At 53.7% G+C, this 20,914-nt stretch overlaps 2 protein-coding genes across 12 annotated transcripts in view; one reads left to right on the plus strand and one right to left on the minus strand.

Annotated features, from left to right (window-relative positions):
- Nucleotides 1-2,143, minus strand: part of CDHR2 (cadherin related family member 2) — a 32,655-nt gene extending 30,512 nt beyond the window's left edge. The window contains exon 1 of one of the 2 annotated variants that reach the window (XM_088798589.1): nucleotides 2,024-2,143. The gene's annotated coding sequence lies outside the window, so the exon portion shown is untranslated. Of the gene's footprint in view, nucleotides 1-1,892 lie in introns of both variants that reach the window. The other variant, XM_019756063.3, reaches the window with a different exon arrangement.
- Nucleotides 2,144-2,536: 393 nt separating this feature from the next.
- RNF44 (ring finger protein 44) lies at nucleotides 2,537-18,333 on the plus strand. Of its 10 annotated transcripts, none has more exons than XM_074313439.2 (11): nucleotides 2,537-2,714; nucleotides 12,726-12,877; nucleotides 13,059-13,269; nucleotides 13,657-13,824; nucleotides 14,234-14,410; nucleotides 14,508-14,669; nucleotides 14,749-14,873; nucleotides 15,196-15,283; nucleotides 15,367-15,488; nucleotides 15,633-15,732; nucleotides 15,912-18,333. In XM_074313439.2, the coding sequence occupies exons 2-11, from the start codon at nucleotides 12,771-12,773 to the stop codon at nucleotides 15,972-15,974; spliced, it is 1,323 nt and encodes a 440-aa protein (XP_074169540.1). In that variant the 5' UTR covers nucleotides 2,537-2,714; nucleotides 12,726-12,770; the 3' UTR covers nucleotides 15,975-18,333. The 10 variants fall into 10 exon arrangements, with proteins under 10 accessions (XP_074169540.1, XP_074169537.1, XP_019611668.2 ...); XM_074313436.2 differs by lacking the exon at nucleotides 2,537-2,714 and adding an exon at nucleotides 7,553-7,798; XM_019756109.3 differs by lacking the exon at nucleotides 2,537-2,714 and adding an exon at nucleotides 7,555-7,798 and having other exon boundaries at nucleotides 13,089-13,269.
- The last annotated feature ends 2,581 nt before the right edge of the window (nucleotides 18,334-20,914 follow it).

Below are 20,914 nucleotides of genomic sequence, written 5' to 3' on the forward strand. Positions count from 1 at the left end.
AGAGGGCGCAGTCACAGGTCCATGTGGGAATCAAACCTGCGGCCCTTCAGCGTTAGGAAGGCAGCGCACCAACCGCCTGAGCCACTGGGCCCGCTCAGAAATTTTTTTAAAAAGCATTCATTGCAGCATTCACAATAGCTAAGACATGGAAACAACCTAAGTGTCGATCAACGATGAATGGATAAAGGAAATGTGATATAGAATGGGATATCGTTGTCATAAAAAAAGAAAATCCTGCCATCTGCGACAACATGGATGGACATGGAGGGCATCATGCTAAGTGAACTAAACCAGACAGAGAAAGAGAAATGCTTCATGATCTCACTTATATGTGGAATCTTAAAAAAAAAAAAAAAAGTCAAATACATCTAAACAGAGTGTAGAATGGGGTTGCCAGATGCTGCGACTTGAAATGAGAAGATGTTGGTCAAAAGGTACAAACTTTCGAGCGGCTGGATGGCTCAATTGGTTAGAGCGTGAGCTCTGAACAATGGGGTTGCCAGTTCGATTCCCACATGGGCCGGTGAGATGCGCCCTCCACTCCAGCCGGATGGCTCAGTTGGATAGAGCACGAGCTCGCAACAAGTTTGCCGGTTCAATTCCCACATGGGATGGTGGGCTGCACCCCCTGCAACTAAAGACTGAAAATGGCAACTGGACTTGGAGCTGAGCTGCGTCCTCCACAACTAGATTGAAGGACAATGACTTGGAGCTGATGGGCCCTGGAGAAACACACTGTTCTCCAATATTCCCCAATAAAACTTATTAAAAAAAAAAAAAAGGTACAAACTTTCAGCTATAAGATGAATAACTTCTGGGAGTCTAAGGTAGCTATAGTTAACAATACTGTATCTATCTTAGACTTGAAAGATGCTGTTAGAGCTTTAATGTTCTCACCATAACAACTACAACAAAATGGTAATCATGTAGGTGAATGACTAACCTTAACATAGCAATCATTTTGCAACAAATACATGTATCAAATCATCATATTTGTACCTTAAACTTACACAATGTTATATGTCAATTATATATCAATAAATCTGGGGGGGGGGGAAAGACAGATTACTAACACACACAACAGGATGGATCTCAAAAACATGATACCGAGGGGGAAAAGGCAGCATTTACACAGCCAGTCATTCCATTGACACAAAGTTCGAAACACATAAAACTAATCTATAGTAACAGAAACCAGATCAATAGTTATGTTTGGAGGGGGCTGACTTGGAGGGAACAAGAGGGAACTTTCTGGAGTGATGAAAATGTTCTAGATCTTGATCAGGGTTTTAGTTGTATGGAGGCATACATTTATGAACAATTCACTAAGCTATACACATAGATACAGATAAGGTTACAGATAGGGTTACAGATAATGTTTGTATCTGTAAAGTACGAGTATACCCTAAATTAGGCCTTAATGTAGTTCTAGTTAAAAAAAAAAAAAAGGAAAAGACATTTGTTAAAGGATGAACCAAAGTGAGGTAGAAAGCAGGTTCTTCTTCGTCTACAAAATGGACATAACATTTGAACCCAAGTCAGGTTCGTTATAAAGATTAATGAGGTAATGCCATCAAGCACTTAGCACAGGGCCAGTGATAGCGAGATCTGCAGCTGAGGTAGCAATTCAGGTACACATCAGGCTTCCTTCCTGGCCACTGAGTAGAAATCCTGGGTCCTGTCACTTCTTAGCAAAATCCCTTTACCTCATTATGCCTCAATTCTCAAATCTATAAAACAGGAGTGATAATATTCCAATACTGGGTTGTTAGACTTTAAGGAATAACTAAGCAAATTCATGTTAAGCACTTAGAATATTGTTTGACTGTGACAAAAGCTCAACAATTGAAAGCTTTAAAAAAATAAGCTGGCCTCGAAGCAGCGGGCCTAACCTGAGGAGCCAAGTCCTGAGCTGAGAAAAGGGGACCTCGTGAAGCCAACTCTGGGAGGCGAGGTCTTAAGGGACTACAACTCGCGAGGTGGCCGGGCCAGAGCGGGGCACGCTGGGAGTTGTAGTCCTCACCCGCCTAATACGCCCTGGATGCGGGGCATCGGAGATGCCCTCCGGCACTCGGAAAGGCCAGCTTGAGCAGATATCCACCATGCTCTGATCTTGGTTGGCTCCAGCGATGGGCATACGCCTCCTCTTGTCACTGGTGTCTCCCAACCATCCCGAGGAGGTATTATTGCTTCCACTTCGCAAACGAGGAAACTGAGGCTCAGAAATGCCCCAACTTCACTACGAGGTTGGGGGAGAGGGACAGACTCTCTGGGAAGGAACCGTTCTTTGAACGGCCACGGAGTCATATTATTCTCCCAATTTTATAGACTAAGAGACGGAATCAGTCACTAGTCCAATGTCACTGTGGGCAATAAACCTGTGGCTAGGATGCCAGGTTCTGGGAACTTCGTCTTTGCCCTCCCTCTGCCGCGGGAAGCTGAGCGGGCGTGGCTGAACAACACCACGCCCCCTTTCACCCCCCGCTCCCGCGCGTTTGGTGCAGTCCAGGTAGTTCCATACACGCGCGGGAGCGGAGGTTAAGCTACGCAGCCGGTATAGGCCCCGCGGGCGCCCGCGCGCCTCGTGATGAGGTCCGCGGACGGTTCCACTGCGCTGGGCCACAGTGTGGGTAGCAGCAGGACCGGGACCCCGGGCTACTGCGGGAGCTACATGCTGGCCGCCGGATGGGGGTGGAGTCCCGCCGCGGCACCAGGTAATGCCTGGCCTGGATCCTGAGCCTTGCGCCCCCGGCGCAGGGCCAACGAGGACAGAGCTCTAGGGGGCGGACGCGGGCTGGCAGAGAAGAGCGGAGACTTCCAGCGAGGCCTTTGCCAGCATCCTTAGGGCCGAAGCTCGACGTCCCGGGACCCGGAGCGAGAGCCGCTCCCTTCTAGCCGCTGTCTGCCCGCTAGGTCCAAGTACCCCAGTTCGGGAAGCCCCTGGGAACAAGTCCCAGTGTGCCCTGCGCATGCCCCAATCTCAAACCCGGGTGGGTCACAGCTTCAGCTGGGGCCCAGGCGTCCGGGACTAAGAGCTGCAGTCCTTTGGATTTGTTACGTCGGTCCCACTTTACCAGCGCTCCATGTGCCAGTCGCTGGGGAGACAGAGCGTCCTGGGCCCTGCCCTAGAGTGGCTGCGGGTCCGGAGAACAGATCACTAAACCCCAGCGCCGTCGTTACTGCTTTCAGGATGTCGGATCGCCGGGGGGTACAGAGAGGGTCTGTGTCTTGTCCGAGGTCGTACAGCTTCCGTTGCCTGAGGACCACTAAGCCCAAGTCGAGTTGGTGCTGGGGATTGAGAAGGCTTGTGGGCCCGAGGGGGATGGTGGTAGGAAGTTGGTCTTCGAGTAAGAGAGACACTTAAAACGGAGAGAAAATGGGGAATTCGGGTGGATTCACATCTCTGGATTTGCTCGGTGCTGCAGTCCTGTAGCCCCTGGTGACGGTACCTGTTCCCTCCTGTGCAGACCCTGGGGGTTCCAGTAGTGAGAGCTTCAGGGAAGAGGAAGTCGGGAAAGAGAGCAGAGCGCCTCCTAGCGTCATACCCACAAAACTCCCCCATCCAAGCGCAGCTCCAGACCCTGAAAGTCAGGCAGGTAGCGCCAAAGATGCAGATAGTGAGAGAGAGCCACTATTAACTCGCTGAGGTATGTACTCTCACCCCCATTTTACACCTGGCCAAACAGCCTCACAGAGATGGTGACTTCCTCAAGGTCACGGAGCTAATAGACAAAGCCAGGGTCCAAGCCCACACAGCCCGGCTTCAGAGTGTCTATTTAACACATGAATGTATGCCTGCCTCCTCAGTAGCCAATAGGAGGTGAACAACAGAGCTGGCACATACTAAGTACTCAATAAACGTCATCTGCCACTAGTGTTGTTATCAATGTCCTGATTTTACAAATGAGAGACTGAGGTGGAGAGAGGCCAAATAACTGACCCACAGTTTCAAAGCTGGAGCCAGAGTGCTGCAGACCTGAGCCTCAGACCCAGGAACACCCTTCCTGCATCTGCACAAAGATGCTTCTTTTTAGAGGAGCTAAAGCTTGGGGCTCATGTGAGGGTGGTGTGTATAGGCCTGTCCTGAACAGAGAGGGCTTGGCAGAGGGCCTGTCAATCCCCACCCTAGTGTGTGAGGCGCTGGTAGCTGGGAGGTCTGAGTCCTGAGCTGTCCTGTGTGTCCCTGGGTGGTTTCTCAATCTCTGTTCTGCCTGGGCCTGGTTTATTGGAGGAGAGTTTGACAGGTCTTAGAAGAAACGAGTGGGGTTCTTTCTGACCCTGACGGAGGGAGGATGGCAGCCAGCTATCCAGGCTCCTGGGTGGGCCAATGGAAGGTGGCAGGGCCCCAGCAGGAACAGATGAACCGCCTTCTTCCTGCCCAAGCTGAATCCCTCCCATCTCCTGCAGAGGAGCCTGCGTCTGGGAGCATCCAGTGTTTTGTATTGGAGCAGTCAGGATTTGAACCCCTCTGCCACTCATCCACCCTGTGATCTAGAGTCATCCACTAATCCCTGAGCCTCCATGGTCTCTGTCCTCATGCCCGAGAACATATGTGCTTTTGATTATTGAACAACCCTTGGGAACCCTGTGTTGACATTTGCATGGCACGAATCAGACTTAATATGGGATCACAGTGTGATCCTAGGTTTACCCCTTGATGGCTGTATGACAATGGGTGAGTCATATCCCTTCTTCCCATAGTTTCCTCATCTGTGAAATGGGACAAATGCTGGTGCCCAGCTCTTAGGTCATTGGGAGGACCAGTGAGCCGATGATGAGGACAGGACTTGCCCAGACCATGCAGAAGACCCTACACCCCGATTTCTCCACAGAACCTCTTGACAGCTGCCTGGGCAAGGGAGAGCCACCACCTATGGACCACACTTCTGCGATCTCTTCCTGAGCCACTTTCCTCATCTGTAAGATGAAAGGAACAGAACAGGCTTTCCAGGTGGAGTAGAGTGGGTTGATGAGACTGAGGCATGCAGGAGGTGTGCAGGCCACATCCCCCCATGGGGTTCCAAAGCGCAAGACTTGTCGGTGAACCTGAGAGAGGGTTTCACAGGCAAGTCCAGATTTCTGGCTTCTATGGAAAATCTGGTAAAATTGAGCCTCCTTCCCACGTGCTCCAGAGTGATTCTGCATGTGCCCAGGAAAGTTTTTCAGGTGTGTGTGGTGGGGGTATTATTGGTCTTTGGCCCTGGGGAGAACTCTGGGGCTGTGGGGATTTACTCAAGGCCCCAGAGGGTCATGCTTGAGAGAAGACAGGGTGGGGACTTCCTGGCCCTGTAGCATCAGGGGCAAGAGTCAAACCCAGTGGATGTTCTTGGGCATCCACTGCCCAATGTGAGTTAGACCCTGCTGAGGTAGTGAGGGGCAGTCGTGTGGAGCTAGCCTTCTGCTGTCTTGATGCAATATGATGACAGTCATGCTGTGTGTTGAGGGAGATGGAGCAGCCGACTGCCAGAGACGGGTCAGGAGGCCCTGGGAGGCCGTCTGTGAGCTAAGCCCCAAAGGTTAAGCAGGGTTTTGCCAGAGGTGAGTAGAGGGTGTTGAGGGTGTTTTAGGCAGAGAGAATAGTACAGTCAGAGGTTTGGTGGCTTCAAAGTATATAACTGGATTGTGGCTGAAGGGTCACTTTCTGAGGGTAGAGAGTGGGAAGGTTTTCTCACTGTGTGGCCTGGAGCAAGGTCACATCCTGGAGCCACAGATCCTCACCTGTAAAATGAGGTCAGGAGAAGAGTATGGAGCGATGGATTGTGATGGGGCTGTGTGCAAATTAAATGACCTGAAGTGAAGGTCAGGATGCATCTACCCCAGAGTTCAGAGATGGGGTAGTTCAGTACAAACTGGAGACTTCACAGCTTCCTGTAAGAGGTGAGATGGGAGTAGAGCCTCAAAGGACAGAAAAAAAGAGGGCATCCCTGGCAGGCAGGGAAGGCCAGAGGGTTGGGGAAAGGTGGGCCTGAAAAGTTTGGTGGGGGATCTTAGTAAGCATACCCCTGAAGGCCAGGCAATAGGGAGCCATTGCAGGTTCTATCCCTACACAGGCAAGCAGGGTGTTGTCTTAACAATGTAGACACCTTTGAATGTGGGATTTTCTAATTGCTTTTGCATAGTGGGAAAAATAAAAGATTGGAAGGGATATAGGAGAAGAGAGTTGATGAGATGGTTAGAGAAAGCCATCACCCTGTACATCCCCATTTATTCTCAGGAACACATAGTGTTAACTGTGATGGAGAGAGTTTGGCTTTCCAGGTAAAATCGGTAGCAATGCATCATGAACTTGATCTGTGCCTAGAAGTCTGCAGACAGCCCCCAGGGTACCATTTTCAGTCATTGTGTTGCTGGTTGCATATCCACAGTGCAGTATCAGATTATTGCTGGTCTAAACAACACTTCGATAAGCATGTCTGTTCCCCAAACTTCTGGATTTTTCCTTTGGATACCTTTCCTGAAGGAGGATTTCTGACTCTAAGGGAACAGAAGTTTTTATGACTTAAAAGACTAAAACCATACTCACTGACAGTAATTTTCTTTAGACTTTTCAGTAGGTTATACTCTATAGGTGTTCTTTTTTAAGAGCAAATGTACAAAAACACATACAATTAAAAAGAAACTATCCTCTTGACCCAGTGTGCTGTTCCAGTTCTCCCTGAAGACAGTTGTCAATCAATTTCCTGTATATCCTTCCAGAAATATTCTGTGCAGATATTGTATATATCTAATGTTTAAAAAACAGATACATATGCTGTTAAACTCTGTTCAGCATCTTGTTTTCAATTTTTATTTTTAAATTTGGGATTATGAACTATACCAAAGCAGCAAAGAAAATGACACTACCCTCTACTACCCCAGTAGCCCACCACACAGGTTTAGGAAATGTTAACATTTTGGACTGGCATGTCATTTAAGGCTGTCTTGGAGGTAGCCCTCTGCCAGTGCAGCTCCATACAGAGGAGCCCAGTTATTGATTATAGGCACACACCATTCTTTATTGGGCCTGTTCCCAGCTCTGGATATTTTAGGGCATTACTGATTTGTTTTCGCTTAAATAATCAACATGGGGTTATATCCCACTTTGTATGTCTTCCTGAAGAGGCATCAAGACAAAGAGGAACGAAGCTCGGCTTTGGCTTAGGTTCAAATATCTGCTCAGCCACACTTTCTTAGCTGTGTGACCTGGGGTCAGTGACACCCCTCTTGATCCTCTTTACCCATCTGTAAAATGGGCAAGTTGTAGTAGTCCCTCCGTTTCATAGCTGCTAGGAGGAGTACAGTTGAAAACTAAAGACTTCGTTGGGCTTAGTTCCCCAACCCCCTTAGCCAAGAAGCACTCCAGGACCCCAGCTGAGAACACCTGGAGCTCCAGACCTCCGCAGTTCAAGCTTCAAACTATTGCCCGCCCCTTTCCCTGGCCACGCTGGGGGCGGGGCGGTTAAAATATCACTGTGACGTCAGTGCGCGCAGGACCAATCCCCGTGCCGGGCAGGCGTTAACTTATTTACATGGGTTGCCCGCTATTGGTCCGTTGGGCAATCCAGGCCGTCTCAGCTTTTTAAAGCCGCCGCGTAGTATAAACAAGGAGATGGGGGGCGGCCAGGCCATGATGTCATCGCAGCGATGTAGCTCTTGGAGCTGACGTCATCTCCGGGGAGTTTGCCGGCACAGAGCTGTTAGAGCTTTCCTAACCACCCTGGCTGGCCTAAGAGGACGTCCCAGCCTGGTCGAAAATTGGCCCCATTGCACTTCAGTGTCCCAGGCGGCACCCCGTCTCCGAGGAGGGGACCATGACACAGTAAGTCCGTTTGCAGCTCTCCCGGCGGGACCCATTTCTCCGGTAGGGATACAGCCTCAGAGGCGCGAGTGGTTCGGGAGTTTGCATAGCAAGTTCGAATTGCAGCTGATTGGTCTTGCCCACCCCGGGGTCTCCCATCTTTAGTCAGGCCGTGGCCCCGCCCCTTGCCTGTGATGGCTGCGGTCACTTTAAGTGTGAAGGTGGGGGCGAGAAGGTTTTTAAAAAAAAATCTGCCTTACAAGATGGCGGCCTGCTTATCACGTGCCTAGTCGCTTCTAGTGATTGGCTCTCGGGGCACTCGCGGGGCGGGGCTGCCGCGGGCAGCTGCGGGCTACTGTTTGCCGGAACCTCCCGGCGCGCCCCCGCGAGGCCCCTCCCGCCCAGCGCGCGACCCCGCCGCTTCGAATGTTGTGAATCAAATGTGGGGTTTGTTACATTCCGCTGGCGCTGCGGACAGTTCTTAAAGGGCCAGCCGCGGGCAGCTGCGCAAACCTGGCCGCGTCCTGCGCCGCCTCCCGCTCCCGGAGGGTCTGGGCTGAGAGAGGCTGACCGCGCGTGGGCCTCGCGAGGCAGACGCCGCGGACGGACAAAGAGAGGGCCCCGGCAGGAGACGGACTCCCCCCGGACTGGGGGGCGGGGAGGGGAGCACATTGTTCCGCAGGGCGGGGGCTCTTAAAGTGTCCAGGCTGGCCCCCCCGCCCCCTTGCCCAGCTTGGCCATCCTAGATCGGGAACAAAGGAATCAACGTGTGGCCTGGCGGCTGAAGGTGAGTCGGAGCCAGAGCCCCCAACTCCCGATTTCCGCATCCTTGTAAACTCCTGCCCCCCTCCCCTGGGACTCGGGGCTGTGATATAGGGTACTCCGCAGGGGTTAATTACGGGCGGTCTGGAGGGAGCGGCCAGACCTCTAGGATCGGAGACGTCCTCCTCTCAGCGCCCCCCAAGGCCAGGACGAGTCTCCCTTCTCCTGAGGCTGAGCGCTGCGGTTGGAGAGGAAGGAGCCGCCCCCTCCCCCTGCTGCCGCCACTTCCTTTGTTGTTGCTTTTGTCTCACGCCGAGCACATGGTCTGGGATCCTCCGCTCTTAAAGTCACAGCGCTCTTGCCCAGACGCCGCAGTCTGGCCTCCCGCTCCTCATGTCCCTCCGAGTGTGGCCCAAAGAGTGAGAAGGGGACGAGGGAGGCCCCTCTCCGGGCGGGTGTCCGCACCGCCTTCCCCGAGGAGGGGTGGCTGAGGAAGCTCCCCCGAGCCCCTCAACCTGTACCTGGCCTGCGTTGAGGTGGGGCTTGCCCCTCAGGGATATTGGTTTCCTATCCCACTAACGTGCCCACCAGGTTTCTTGAGTCTTGTCTCTCTGGTTTTATATGGATGCTCTGGGAAGGAGAGTTTTCCATCCTCATTTTACAGTTGTGGCAACTGAGGCTCAGAAGCAAAGAGATTTCCTTGACCCAGGCCATTCAGGGAGTCGGGCTGGCCAAGAACTCCTAGTTCCAAGCCTGCTGGTCCTGCCCTCAACTGCCTCCAGTCACCTCACGTGGGGGGAGCTTTGCTTGCCCACCAGGCAATGCTGGGCCTGGCCTACCTCTTGGGGTGGGGAGAGTTGGGAGGGGGCTTCGCTTCCTGCTTAGTCTACTCATGCTCTCAGAGGCTGACTTTGCTTATCTGCAGAACAGCCCCTTTTTCCTACAGACAGCCCCTGGCCCCAAGTGACATGCCATGACAGGGGCTCCCTAGACCCTGATGCAGGTAGCTGCTGGGGCACTGAAAGTAGGTAGTCGGCTGCCTCCTGGGGGAGGGTATGGATGCAAGGTGTGGTGCCTGCTTCCATGCAAGGTTGGATTTAGGGATGGGACCCTCAAGACCCATTTACACAGACCTCATTGAGAGCATGGCCACCCTTGCTGTTTGACCTTGAGCACGTTGCCATCTCTAACTCTGAGCCTCCCTTGCTTTTCTCCACAATAGGAGGAGTCACAAGCACCGTACAGCTGTCCTGATCTCCTTTAGGGCCTGGAATAGAGAGTTGGGATTAGGCAGTTTTGGGGGTTACTGATGCTAGCGAGACAGTCAGGAGTTGGGGGAATCTGGGCCCAGGGGCCAGCCAGGACCAATTTTGTCCCTCTCTGGCTTTGTGGCCTAGAGCAAGTTACTTCCTTTCTTTGGGTCTCAGTTTCCTTAACTGTGAAGTGGGTATGTTCGCTCTTTGCCACCTCTGTTCCTAGTAGGACTTCAGGGACCAGGGGCCCCTCCCTTGCCAGCTGGGGTATCCCCTAGGGAGGCATATTTCCCAGCTGCTTCCTGCAGAGCTTGAAGTAATAGCCCCTGATTTCTGCCTGGGGGGTGGGGGTGGAGGGCAGCCTCTGTTGTTTTCTCACGGTGATCACTCACCCTTACAACTTTACAGACTACTCCTGCCGGGGCCTGTGAGCATCGCTTGCCAATCTACTGGGAGGTTGTCATTGGGCTGGACTCACTCACAGATGAAGAAGCTGAGGCTCATAGAGGGGAAGTGATGTGCCCAGGACTCTAGCCAGAAGTCGGGGTGTCATGTGTGAGAATGTAGGGGTTGGCACTGTCATTTGTGGCATCAGTGTCCACATCTGGAGTCCCTTCTGTTTGCTGGTTTGGTTTCTGAGCTCCTTGCTACTTCCCTTTTCCGAGGAGTGGGTGTCTTTGAGGGGCTGGCCATAGAGCAGATTCCCATGGGTCTGGGCCTCTGTGGGGTCTGCACCCATGAGCCTTGACACTACCCAGACTTAAGCAAGATAACCTGGCACAAGAGGAGCAGTCGAGGCCACTTCCTAGGTCGTGTCCCAGTGTGTTCACAACTTCAGTCGACTGGCCTTGGACCTTAGCCTCTCTAAGCTTCAGTGTCCCCACTTCTGAGGGTTGCTGTGAGGACTCACTGAGATGGCACATGGGAAATATCGTAGTGTTTGTTGCTATTCCTCTGTGGCAGGACTGTAGGTTCCCAGGATCTCTGAGGTCTATTAGAGCAGAGGTTCCTAAACATGACTGTGCTACAGAAACTTCTGGAGAATTTAGTAAAAATCTATGTGCCCTTGTTCCCCAACCGTCCAAAGATTCTGATCCAGGAGGTCTGGGTTGGGCCAGGGGTCCGCTGTTTCAGTTATTTGGAGGGTTCTTCTGAGTCTCTCTTGGCCTTTGTTTGCTAGGCTGGATTGTTAGCAGGAATCAGGGAGGCTGGTTTTGTACACACACGTGTAAGGATGTGCACTTGGCCTCACCAGGGGTTACAAACCCAGTCACCTCTGGTGGTCAGACAGGGAATGGGCCTGGGGTGCCTGGAGAGAAAGCTCATGATGCAAGTGAGGGGATCCAAGCAGAAATGAGGGCCCAGTGGAACCAGATTTTCTGGACATCCCAACCAGAAAAACCCAAATGTGTATGTACTAGTCTCCCAATTTTGAATCATTGGCACTAACTTCACTGCTGCCAGACTGTGGCCTTGGCCTTGTGTGATGGACTCTCCCGTGTGCGTTATCACATCAGGCCTTCCTTGTGCTGGACACAAGCTGGTCACTGGGCCCTGCCCACCCCTCTGCCAAGTGCCAGAGCCTGAGTTGGGCCGGAGAGGTATGCATTCCAGCTCTTCCACTTCCTGACTGCGGCCTTGATGGGACTCTGTCCTGTCAGCTGGAAAAGAGCCTCCCTTGCAGGCTCATTTTGAGAGTTAGGGGCCAGGCTCTAAAGACGAGCACAGAGGAAATATTCTTGCCTGTTGGCAGGAAGGAATGAGGTGTTGAGGGGACAGTACACAGGTCCCCTGGCTGTATCAACGGGGCGGCAACATGTAAAGCTGAGTATCGAGGATGAGGAGGTGTTTTGTCAGATGGAGAGGGACAGTGGGGCCTCCCTGAGGCAGGAACTGCAAAGGGCTGGTCCTGTTTGATGCACCCTTCAGCTTTGCAGGGCCTGACAGGTTCCAGAGCTTTCCCTGTGGGGGCCTCATCCCAACCTCTGGAGTTAATGAGTAGTCCCCCCAACTTCCCCCACCTTGGACCCCCAGCTCCCAGGGAGGGAGGAGATCTGCCCCGCCTCCACCTCGTTCCCCACTCAACTTCCTTCCTTAGGTTCTGGCTTCCCCTTTTTTCTCAGCAAGCCCCACCTCCCACTTAGGGGCTGTGTGGGGCCCCCAGAGCAAGGGCCTGGCTGCGTTCCAGACCCACCTGCCAAGCACTGGTGGCTGGCTTCTTTCATCGCTTCCTGGGAAGCCCTTGGGCCAGACCCCTCCCATTGGCAGCAGGGTGCAGTGAGAAGGTTGTGGTCACCTACCCCTTCAGCTTTGACATTTGGACAAGTCCCTTCCTCTCTCTGAACCTCAGTTTTCTCTTCAGTAAAATGGAGCTGACAGTATCCTTTTTGAAGAGTAAATGAAGTCACACATGGGTAGGCACTGTGGGAATGGGTTATGGAAAGAAACAAAACTGACCTGCCTTGGACTGGGAGCCCCTGAAGGCAGGAACTGGATCAGAACCTCTTACCTGGCAATAGTGGAAGGAGAACTGGGCCCAAGACTGATTGGAATTCCCCACCCCCAACCCTGAGCCAGCCAGGTGGGAGGAGGAAGCTGGGGAACCCCACCCTGAGGGAGCCTGCCTGGAGCCACCTGGCTCAGAAGCCCTCTGACACTCCCACAACGCCCAAGGAGGAGCGAGATCCGTTTTGCAGAGCAGAAAACTGAGGCCTGGGCTGCCTGCAGGCCAAACCTGTCCCTGGTCTCTGCCCTGAGCCCCAGTGCCAAGAAGAGGGTCAGACCCAGAGTGCGTGTGCGGAGGTAGCCCAGGCGCGCTGGACACCAGCAGCCCCTGGAATCGGGCTGCAGAGGTTTGACTCTGTCTCCCAGACAAATGGGGCAAATGACGGGGCTTCTCTGTGCCTCAGTTTCTTTGTCTGTTTGACTCCTAGGGTTGTGAATCCCAGCCCAGCCCCTCCATCCCTCTGCCACTCCTGATGAGACCATGGGCTCTGGCAGTGACTAGGAGGCCACCTTCTGCCCCTGTGGGTCAGCAGCGATTGTCTGCAGGACCTGGCAGCACTGCAGGCCAGATCCAGGGAAGGTAGGAAGGCACCTCCTAGTTCTGTGGACCCCGGAGCCTCTGGTGTTTGGCTGTCAGCTTGGGCTGAGGCACGGGGGCGGGCCAGGGTGGTGGGGTGCAGGGCCCTGAGCTGTCCCCCTTCCCCAGTGGGCAGTGGCCTTGGCTTCTCTCCATGCTCTGTGAATGAGTGGCCCCCCCTCAGTCCTACCGAGGCCTCCTCTTTGTGGTGCAGCCCTGGCCACGAGGGCCGCCCACCTGCCCAGGATGAGCGCTTACCCTCCCAGCAGCCGCCAGCCCGACTGCCACACCTCCCCGTAGAGGAGCGCCGAGCCTCGGCTCCTGCCGGCGGGAGCCCCCGAATGCTGCACCCAGCCTCCCAACAGAGCCCGTTCATGGTTGATCTCCACGAACAGGTAGGCAGAATACCTTTACCTGCCCCCCATCCCATGTTCCCCAGCCTCTGGCAAGCTTGTCTGCAAAGCAGAAGTGGCAGGGCCCTGATTTCACCTTGCTTACTTAACTCATTGCATGTTTAGGGAGCGCCCTGCTTTACAGGTTGGTAAATTGAGGCCCAGAGACGGGAAGGGCCTGCCCTGGGGCCTGGTGGGTGCATGGTAAAGCTGGAAGCCTCTCCCAGGTTCCCAGAAGGTTCTTTCTGCCTTCTGGGGCCTGGGACGGGGGACAGTACTTCCGTAGATCCCAGCTACAGAAGGGAGGGGAGGTGGCCCAGTAGGACTCTCTCACCTGGGGAGTTGCGTGGCCAGGCTTCCTCCCTACAGTTCCTGGGTCTCTGCCCATAGGTGCACCAGGGACCCGTCCCTCTGTCCTACACAGTCACCACAGTGACAACCCAAGGCTTCCCCCTGCCTTCAGGACAGCACATCCCTGGCTGCAGTGCCCAACAGCTCCCAGCATGCTCCGTGATGTTCAGTGGGCAGCACTACCCGCTCTGCTGCCTCCCGCCCCCGGTGAGTGGGGCCTCCACCTCCCACCCTCCCACACCCCCCATCCCTGAGAAAGGCCCACACAGGCCAGGGGCAGAACTGCCAAGCTTACGACGCCCCTCCAGGCTGTCAGAGCGCCACCTGGCTCCAGGCTGCAGCCCTGCCCAGAAAAGCGTGTGTTCATGTGCAGTAAGAGCTTTTCAGGGCTCAGGGACCTCCCTGCATCCAGTGCCTGCCTGTGGTTTGGGGTGGTAACTATGGACCTTAAGAGTGTACTGTCCTGCCTGGGGGTGGTGTAGGCGAGGAATGGGTCCCCCCAAAGGCTTTCTGTGCGGACCTCTCGCTGGATGGAATGACCCCTGGACCTTATCACAAGCACAGGCCCAGCCCAGAGCCCAAAAGAACATTCTCCAGCCCCCCGCCCCTCTCTCAGCAGCTGATCCAGGCGTGTACCATGCAGCAGCTCCCGGTGCCCTATCAGGCCTACCCCCACCTCATCTCCAGTGACCACTACATCCTGCACCCCCCACCGCCAGCTCCACACCCCCAGCCCGCCCACATGGCGCCACTTGGGCAGTTCATATCGCTGCAGACCCAGCACCCACGTATGGTGAGCCTGGGCAATGGGGCCAATGCTGGAGGGGGTGGCATGGGGCCAGGGACTTCCCTGTCCCGGACCCCAGCTGACCCATCCTTGCCTCTTGCAGCCCCTGCAGCGGCTGGACAACGACGTGGAGCTGCGGGGGGACCAGCACCCCCTAGGGAGCTTCACCTACTCCACCTCTGGCCCTAGCCCAGGCCTGTCCCCATCTGTGCCCCTGCACTACCTGCCCCACGATCCCTTGCACCAGGAGCTGTCCTTCGGTGTGGTGAGTGCCACCCCCACCCAGGCTCTGGGGCAACGGGAGCCGGGCCGCCGGCTGACCTGTCCCGGCCCCCCTCCCGCAGCCCTATTCCCACATGATGCCGCGGAGACTGAGCACCCAGAGGTACCGCCTACAACAGCCGCTGCCCCCGCCGCCCCCACCACCACCCCCGCCACCGTATTACCCCAGCTTCCTGCCCTACTTCCTGTAAGTACCAGCACATCTGCCCCCGAGCCATGCTGCTCTGTTCTCCTGGGGCCTCCCGCGGTTAGACCCAAACACAGCTGGTGGGGTCCAGGGGCCTCTCGGCTGTCTGGCACCCTCAGCAGACCACACTCACACATGCTCACGCTCATGCTCACACCCACCAGCTGGGCTCTCCCCTCCTACCATGCCCTGGGGCAAACACTGGGCCTCGGTGTGAACAGTGCAGAGCTCTGGGCTTTGTTTCATGAAGGGAGTCGGGAGCAGCTCTATGCCCTCACACCAGCTGACCTTGACCTTGGTCCCCTGTACCTGTCTCCCCTAGCTCGATGCTGCCAATGTCACCAACAGCAGTGGGACCCACCATCAGCCTGGATCTGGACGTGGATGATGTGGAGATGGAGAACTATGAGGTCCTGTGGGGTCCTGGGAGGTAGGAAATGGGGGGTCTTCTGGCCTCGGCCGCTGCTGACCGTTCCCTCCTGCCCATTTACAGGCCCTCCTGAGCCTGGCGGAGCGGCTGGGAGATGCCAAGCCCCGAGGCCTCACCAAAGCAGACATCGAGCAGCTTCCAGCCTACCGATTTAACCCAGACAGCCATCAGTCCGAGCAGACGCTGTGAGTGTCATGCCCCATCTCCTGCCCTCTGGGCGCAGATGGACTGCAAGGGGACCCCCCTCCAGGGGCGGGGGTGGCCTCATGCTCTGAGATGAGCCTTTCCTTGGCCATCAGTATGGAAGTGACGCTCTGCCGTCCTCCCAGGTGTGTGGTCTGCTTCAGCGACTTTGAGGCACGCCAGCTGCTCCGAGTCCTGCCCTGCAACCACGAGTTCCACACCAAGTGTGTTGACAAGTGGTTGAAGGTAACGCAGCCCAGGCCGCTCCTGGGCATTCCTCATGGTGAGGGAGGAGGTGGGCCTTGGGACTTCCCTCTTCATCCTGTCATCAACCACAAGTTCTGGCTGTATTCCAGGGACTGAGTCCCCACCAGAGGGGATGGGACAGGTGAGAATGGGGCCTGATATGTGGCTGCTCCCCACAGGCCAACCGGACGTGTCCCATTTGCCGGGCTGACGCGTCCGAGGTGCCCAGGGAGGCCGAGTGAGGCCCACAGCTGCCCAGGAGAACCCTGCCCGAAGCTCTGGAAACCCGGGGGGACCAGGGAGGACGAGGAGGGGATGGCCCAGGCCTGCCCCGTCGTTCCCGCCTGCATCTCCAGAGCTAGTGCCAGGGTCAGGCCTGAGAGAAGCCCCTGCAATAAGTCCCTGCATTTGCCAAGCTCCAAAGACTCCTTCCCCAGTCTGCCTGCCAGTCGACCTGCCACAGGGCTGCTTGAGTATCTCTGACTTTGGTCTCCCTCCCGTTTGTCCTCTGGCTCGTCTCCTTTTCCTGCCAGCACTGGGAGCCAGGGGTCGATTCCCTCAGTGTGGCTGGTGGAGATCCTTGGCCCCAGGATGGGCAAAGGGGACACCATCTTGGGTCACTTGGTCTCTTGCACTGAAATGGTGTGCTGTCTGCCCAGGTGGCACTGACAGGCTCGGACAGATGGTGGCATGAGGCCATTTTTACAGCCCCAGACCTGGGTCTTCCTGCCTTGACCCAGTCAGATTCAGGCTGCCAGCCTGGCCCATCCTGCTGTAAGGGGTACGTCTGGCTCCCTAGAGAACGCCAGGCATGACATTCCAGCCCTACCCCCAGGCTGGAGGGCATTGGAAGCAGTCTCCTGTACAGAGGCACAGGCCCTGAGCCAGGCGGCACATCCTGAGGGGCCTGGGCCATGCCGAGGACAGTGACCTTCTGTGTTCTTGGTGGCCACCCCTCCATGGCATTGACAGGGGCCAGACCCATGTCCTATCTCCCTTCTCTGTCATTTTGCATGAATGTGAGGAGCAGCATTTTTTTTTTTTAATTCATTTGGCCCAAAATTGTGTGTAGGATTTCGGGGTGTGGAGTTTTAAACAGTATGGGGTTTTTTTTGTTTTGTTTTTTCTTAAATGGGGGGGTATAGGGACCAACCAGGACCAAGTGCCCAGAGGGGCAGGGAATGGTCCCGGGGTGCCACCCGGTCCGCATGCATGTGTGCGGCTGGGCCGGGCCGGGCGCCTGGTGGTCATGGGCAGGGTTAGAGGGTCTGTGCTCAGCTGATAACTGCCATGCACCGTACTGCACACGTCCCCAGAGCCTGCCGGGACCGTACGCTTTTCAGGGCATTTCTCTCTCTCCAGCCAGGGCCCATCTCACACCTGCCTGGGCGAATCTCCTCCAGGGAAGTCCCAAGAGGACAGGGAGCAGGAAGGGCGTGGGCCCCACTTCCAGAGGCCCCTTCCACCCTGAGCCCTGTCCTCCAAGGTCTGGAGGAGGCCCCCCTGTAGGGTCTGGCTGAGCTCCCCTTCCTCGCTCTCCTGGTCCCTTTCCTGTCCTACCCCCAGCTGGGGTTGCTGCCCCAAACGAACGAACCGCGTGTGGGGCCGGCACATCCTAGCAGGCAGCCCCTGGCGCCTGCTGCCTCAGGGATGCTCCATCCACCCTCGTTCTCGGCAGCAGCCCTGGCTGCCCCCTCCCCAGCCTGCCATAGGGCCCCATCAGCCTGGCCCCACCCCGTGGACAACCCAAAGTCTTACTGTACAGAACTCCAGGTGACGTTTCTATATTTATAGCAGTGTTGAAACCCCACCTGTTTTACACAGAGAACCATCTTCTCCAACCCCTCCCTTCCCCACCCAACAAAAGGATTTCAAAACCCTCCGGTTCCTGGGGCAGGCGGAACAGGCTCTCGGATCGATCGTGTCGGCTGCAGCAGTGGTTCCAGTGAGCAGCTATTTCAGGGGGGTGGGGGGAACACAACATTTAAAAAAAATCATTAAAAAAAGATTTATAAAACAATTATTTAAGATGTTTGTGATTTGCCGACCTTGCTATAGATGCCATGTTACCAATGATTTCCTGTGGTGGGGGCTTGTTACTGTTTACTCTTATTTACCAATTTCTGGCCTAGGCATGACAGTGCGCAGCATCCCCCAGCCTGGCTGGGCCCAGCACCTGTTCTGTGTTAGAAAGGTTTTATATATATATATGTGTGATTGCATATATATATACTATACAAGTATATGTAATTTGGGGGGCCCTGTTCCTTGCACATTTTACAGTTACCTCATTTTTCCCATGTATGTATTTGAGAAAATGCTAATATATAGAGAAAAAAATGGTTCTTAAAGCTTAAATGTGTGGTTTTTTCCATTCCATTGGATTCACATTGGTTTGTAGCATTTAACATGACTAGTATGTTGTATTATATATATATGTGTATACTGATTGAAATTTTTAACAGATTTGTACTTTTTTTAAAATGAAAGTTGCTAGTTCTGCTTGACCAAGTAGTGCAATCATTATTTTTTTTAATATTGTTGCTGATTTCAGAGGGATATTCACTAATAAATGTATGACGTATATCAAGTATTGCCCAAGCTGCCTTTGGCTGCCTGTGTCCTTTGGTGGGACGTGGGAGTGGGGGGGCGTCCATCTGCCAGTGGGTAGGGAAGGCAGTTCTCTGCTGTGGAACCTTGAGGGTCCCTCCTGGCAGGAGTCGGCCAAGCCGTTTCAGTGAGAACTTCCTCTGCTTCACAACCAAAGGAGACAGGATTCCGTTGACAAGTGATGTGATTCTATCTAACTGGTTTGAGAAAATTGTCCCTGGTCTGTCATTTACATTTTGGAGGCAGGTTCTGCTTCGAGCATGACTGGGTTGGGCTCAACGTGCCATACGCGCCCTTCCTCTTACAACTTGGTTTCGAAGGAACTCTTGTGTGGTGGTTCTTGGTAACGTGAGCTCGTTTTTCTGTAGTTTAGCATCATCTCCATAGGAAAACAGTTTATCCAGGAATTCTAACAATTTCTAGTGTGGAGTGTTGTTAGCCAAATCGGTACTTGGGTTGTGTACCCATCCCTGAACCCTGTGCTGCCGGCTGGGGCTCGAGCGGTGTGATAGGCCCGGCCTGCTACACACCCACCCACCCTAAACTGACCCCACTGTGAGAACCAGAGCCCCTTATCCCCAGGCTCAGTAAGGACAAAGGGCCTGAGAGCCACCAAAGGAACCAGATTGGTGATGGTTGCATTCCTCTTATCCTTATGGTCTATAGTGCTGCTGGGATATTGGCTGACTTGTTAGCCTGTCAAAGCAGCATGGTCTGGAGCAGGAGCAGTGGGCTGGGGTGTGGAGACCCTGGGACCTTGTGTCTGTGACGCCACTATCTGTAGTCTTGGCCTTTAGGTCAAATGCAAATTAGGGGACAGAATCAGCTGAGTGACTCCCTAAGTGTGTTTCAGAAAGTCCTGTGGGAGCATGACGAGGTTTTTGGCGAAAAGGGCTCTGGTCAAATAAGTTTGGAGAATCCCATGTAAAGTTAACAGAAGGCTGCATTTCAGGGCTTTTCTGGGCCTTGGTTATGTTGACATGGATTGTAAATCTCTAGGAGTGGGTACTATGGGCAGCATTTCCATTTGGCCACATGTAGGGCTCAAGTTGCAGTCTCTGGAGCACACTGGGACATGGTGGACTAGACCAGAGGTAGCAACTGAGTACCCCGGCCCTAGTCTGAGAAAATGGTCAGGTGTGGAAGTCTCGAGGCTTTTTTTCAGTATTTCAAAAAGCCAATGGGAAAGAAAAAGCACATGATCATATCAACTGATGCAAATGAAAATTGCCAATATTCATTCATGATAAAAACTCAGCAAGCTAGGAATAGAGGGTGACTTCCTCAACTTGATAAAATAACATCTCCAAAAAGCCCTACAGCTAACATTTAATTGTGTAAAAGATGATGCCTCTCACTGAGAGGGACAAGCCAAGGCTATCTGCTCTCACCGCTCCCATTCGTAGTGGAGGTTCTAGTCAGCACAATAAGACACGGAAAAGGAAACAGTTTGGCATACAGATAGAAAAAGGAAGAAATAAAACTCCCTATTTGTAGATGATATGAAGAAAATCTATGTAGAAAGTCCCAAGGAATCTACAACAAAGACTTCCTAGAACTTAAATGAGTTCATCAGGCCCTAGGATACATCAATATACAAAAATTAATTATATTCCTATATAGCACTGAGCGCAAGAAAATTGAAATTAAAAACACAATAATACTGGGGGCGGCCCGGTGGCTCAGGCGGTTAGAGCTCCATGCTCCTAACTCCGAAGGCTGACGGTTCGATTCCCACATGGGCCAGTGGGCTCTCGACCACAAGGTTGCCAGTTCAATTCCTCGAGTCCCGCAAGGATGGTGGGCAGCACCCCCGGCAACTAAGATTGAACACAGCACCTTGAGCTGAGCTGCCGCTGAGCTCCCGGATGGCTCAGTTGGTTGGAGCACATCATCTCAACCACAAGGTTGACGGTTCGACTCCCGCAAGGGATGGTGGGCTGTACCCCCTGCAACTAGCAACGGCAACTGGACCTGGAGCTGAGCTGTGCCCTCCACAACTAAGATTGAAAGGACAACAACTTGAAGCTGAACGGCACCCTCCACAACTAAGATTGAAAGGACAACAACTTGACTTGGAAAAAAGTCCTGGAAGTACACACTGTTCCCCAATAAAGTCCTGTTCCCCTTCCTCAATTAAAAAAATCTAACAAAATAAACCAATAATACCATTTGCAATCACTTAAAAGAGAAATTAAACAATGTATAAATGTAACAAAGCATGTTACAGAGGTTCTCCCTTATCTGGGGATGTGCTCCAAGACCTCCCAATGGATGCCTGAAAGGGCAGATAGTGCTGAACCCCATATATACTATGGTTGGTGTTTTTGTGTTGTTTTTTTACACACACTTTCTCTTTGGCAGATCCAAATTGCCAGCATCACTTTTCTTGCACTTTGGGGCCATTATTAAGTAAAGTAAGGGTGACTTGAACACAAGTGATACTGCAACAGCTGATTTGATAACCGAGATGGCTAAGTGACTAACAGGTGGGGAGCGTCTACAGCGTGGAGATGACGGAGAAAGGAATGAGAGGTGTCCCAGGTGGGACAGAGTGGGACGGCGCGAGATT

The sequence above is a fragment of the Rhinolophus sinicus genome, chromosome 5, assembly GCF_057876585.1.
Source record: "Rhinolophus sinicus isolate RSI-liver-muscle chromosome 5, RSI-T2T, whole genome shotgun sequence".
Classification (NCBI taxonomy): Eukaryota; Metazoa; Chordata; class Mammalia; order Chiroptera; family Rhinolophidae; genus Rhinolophus; species Rhinolophus sinicus.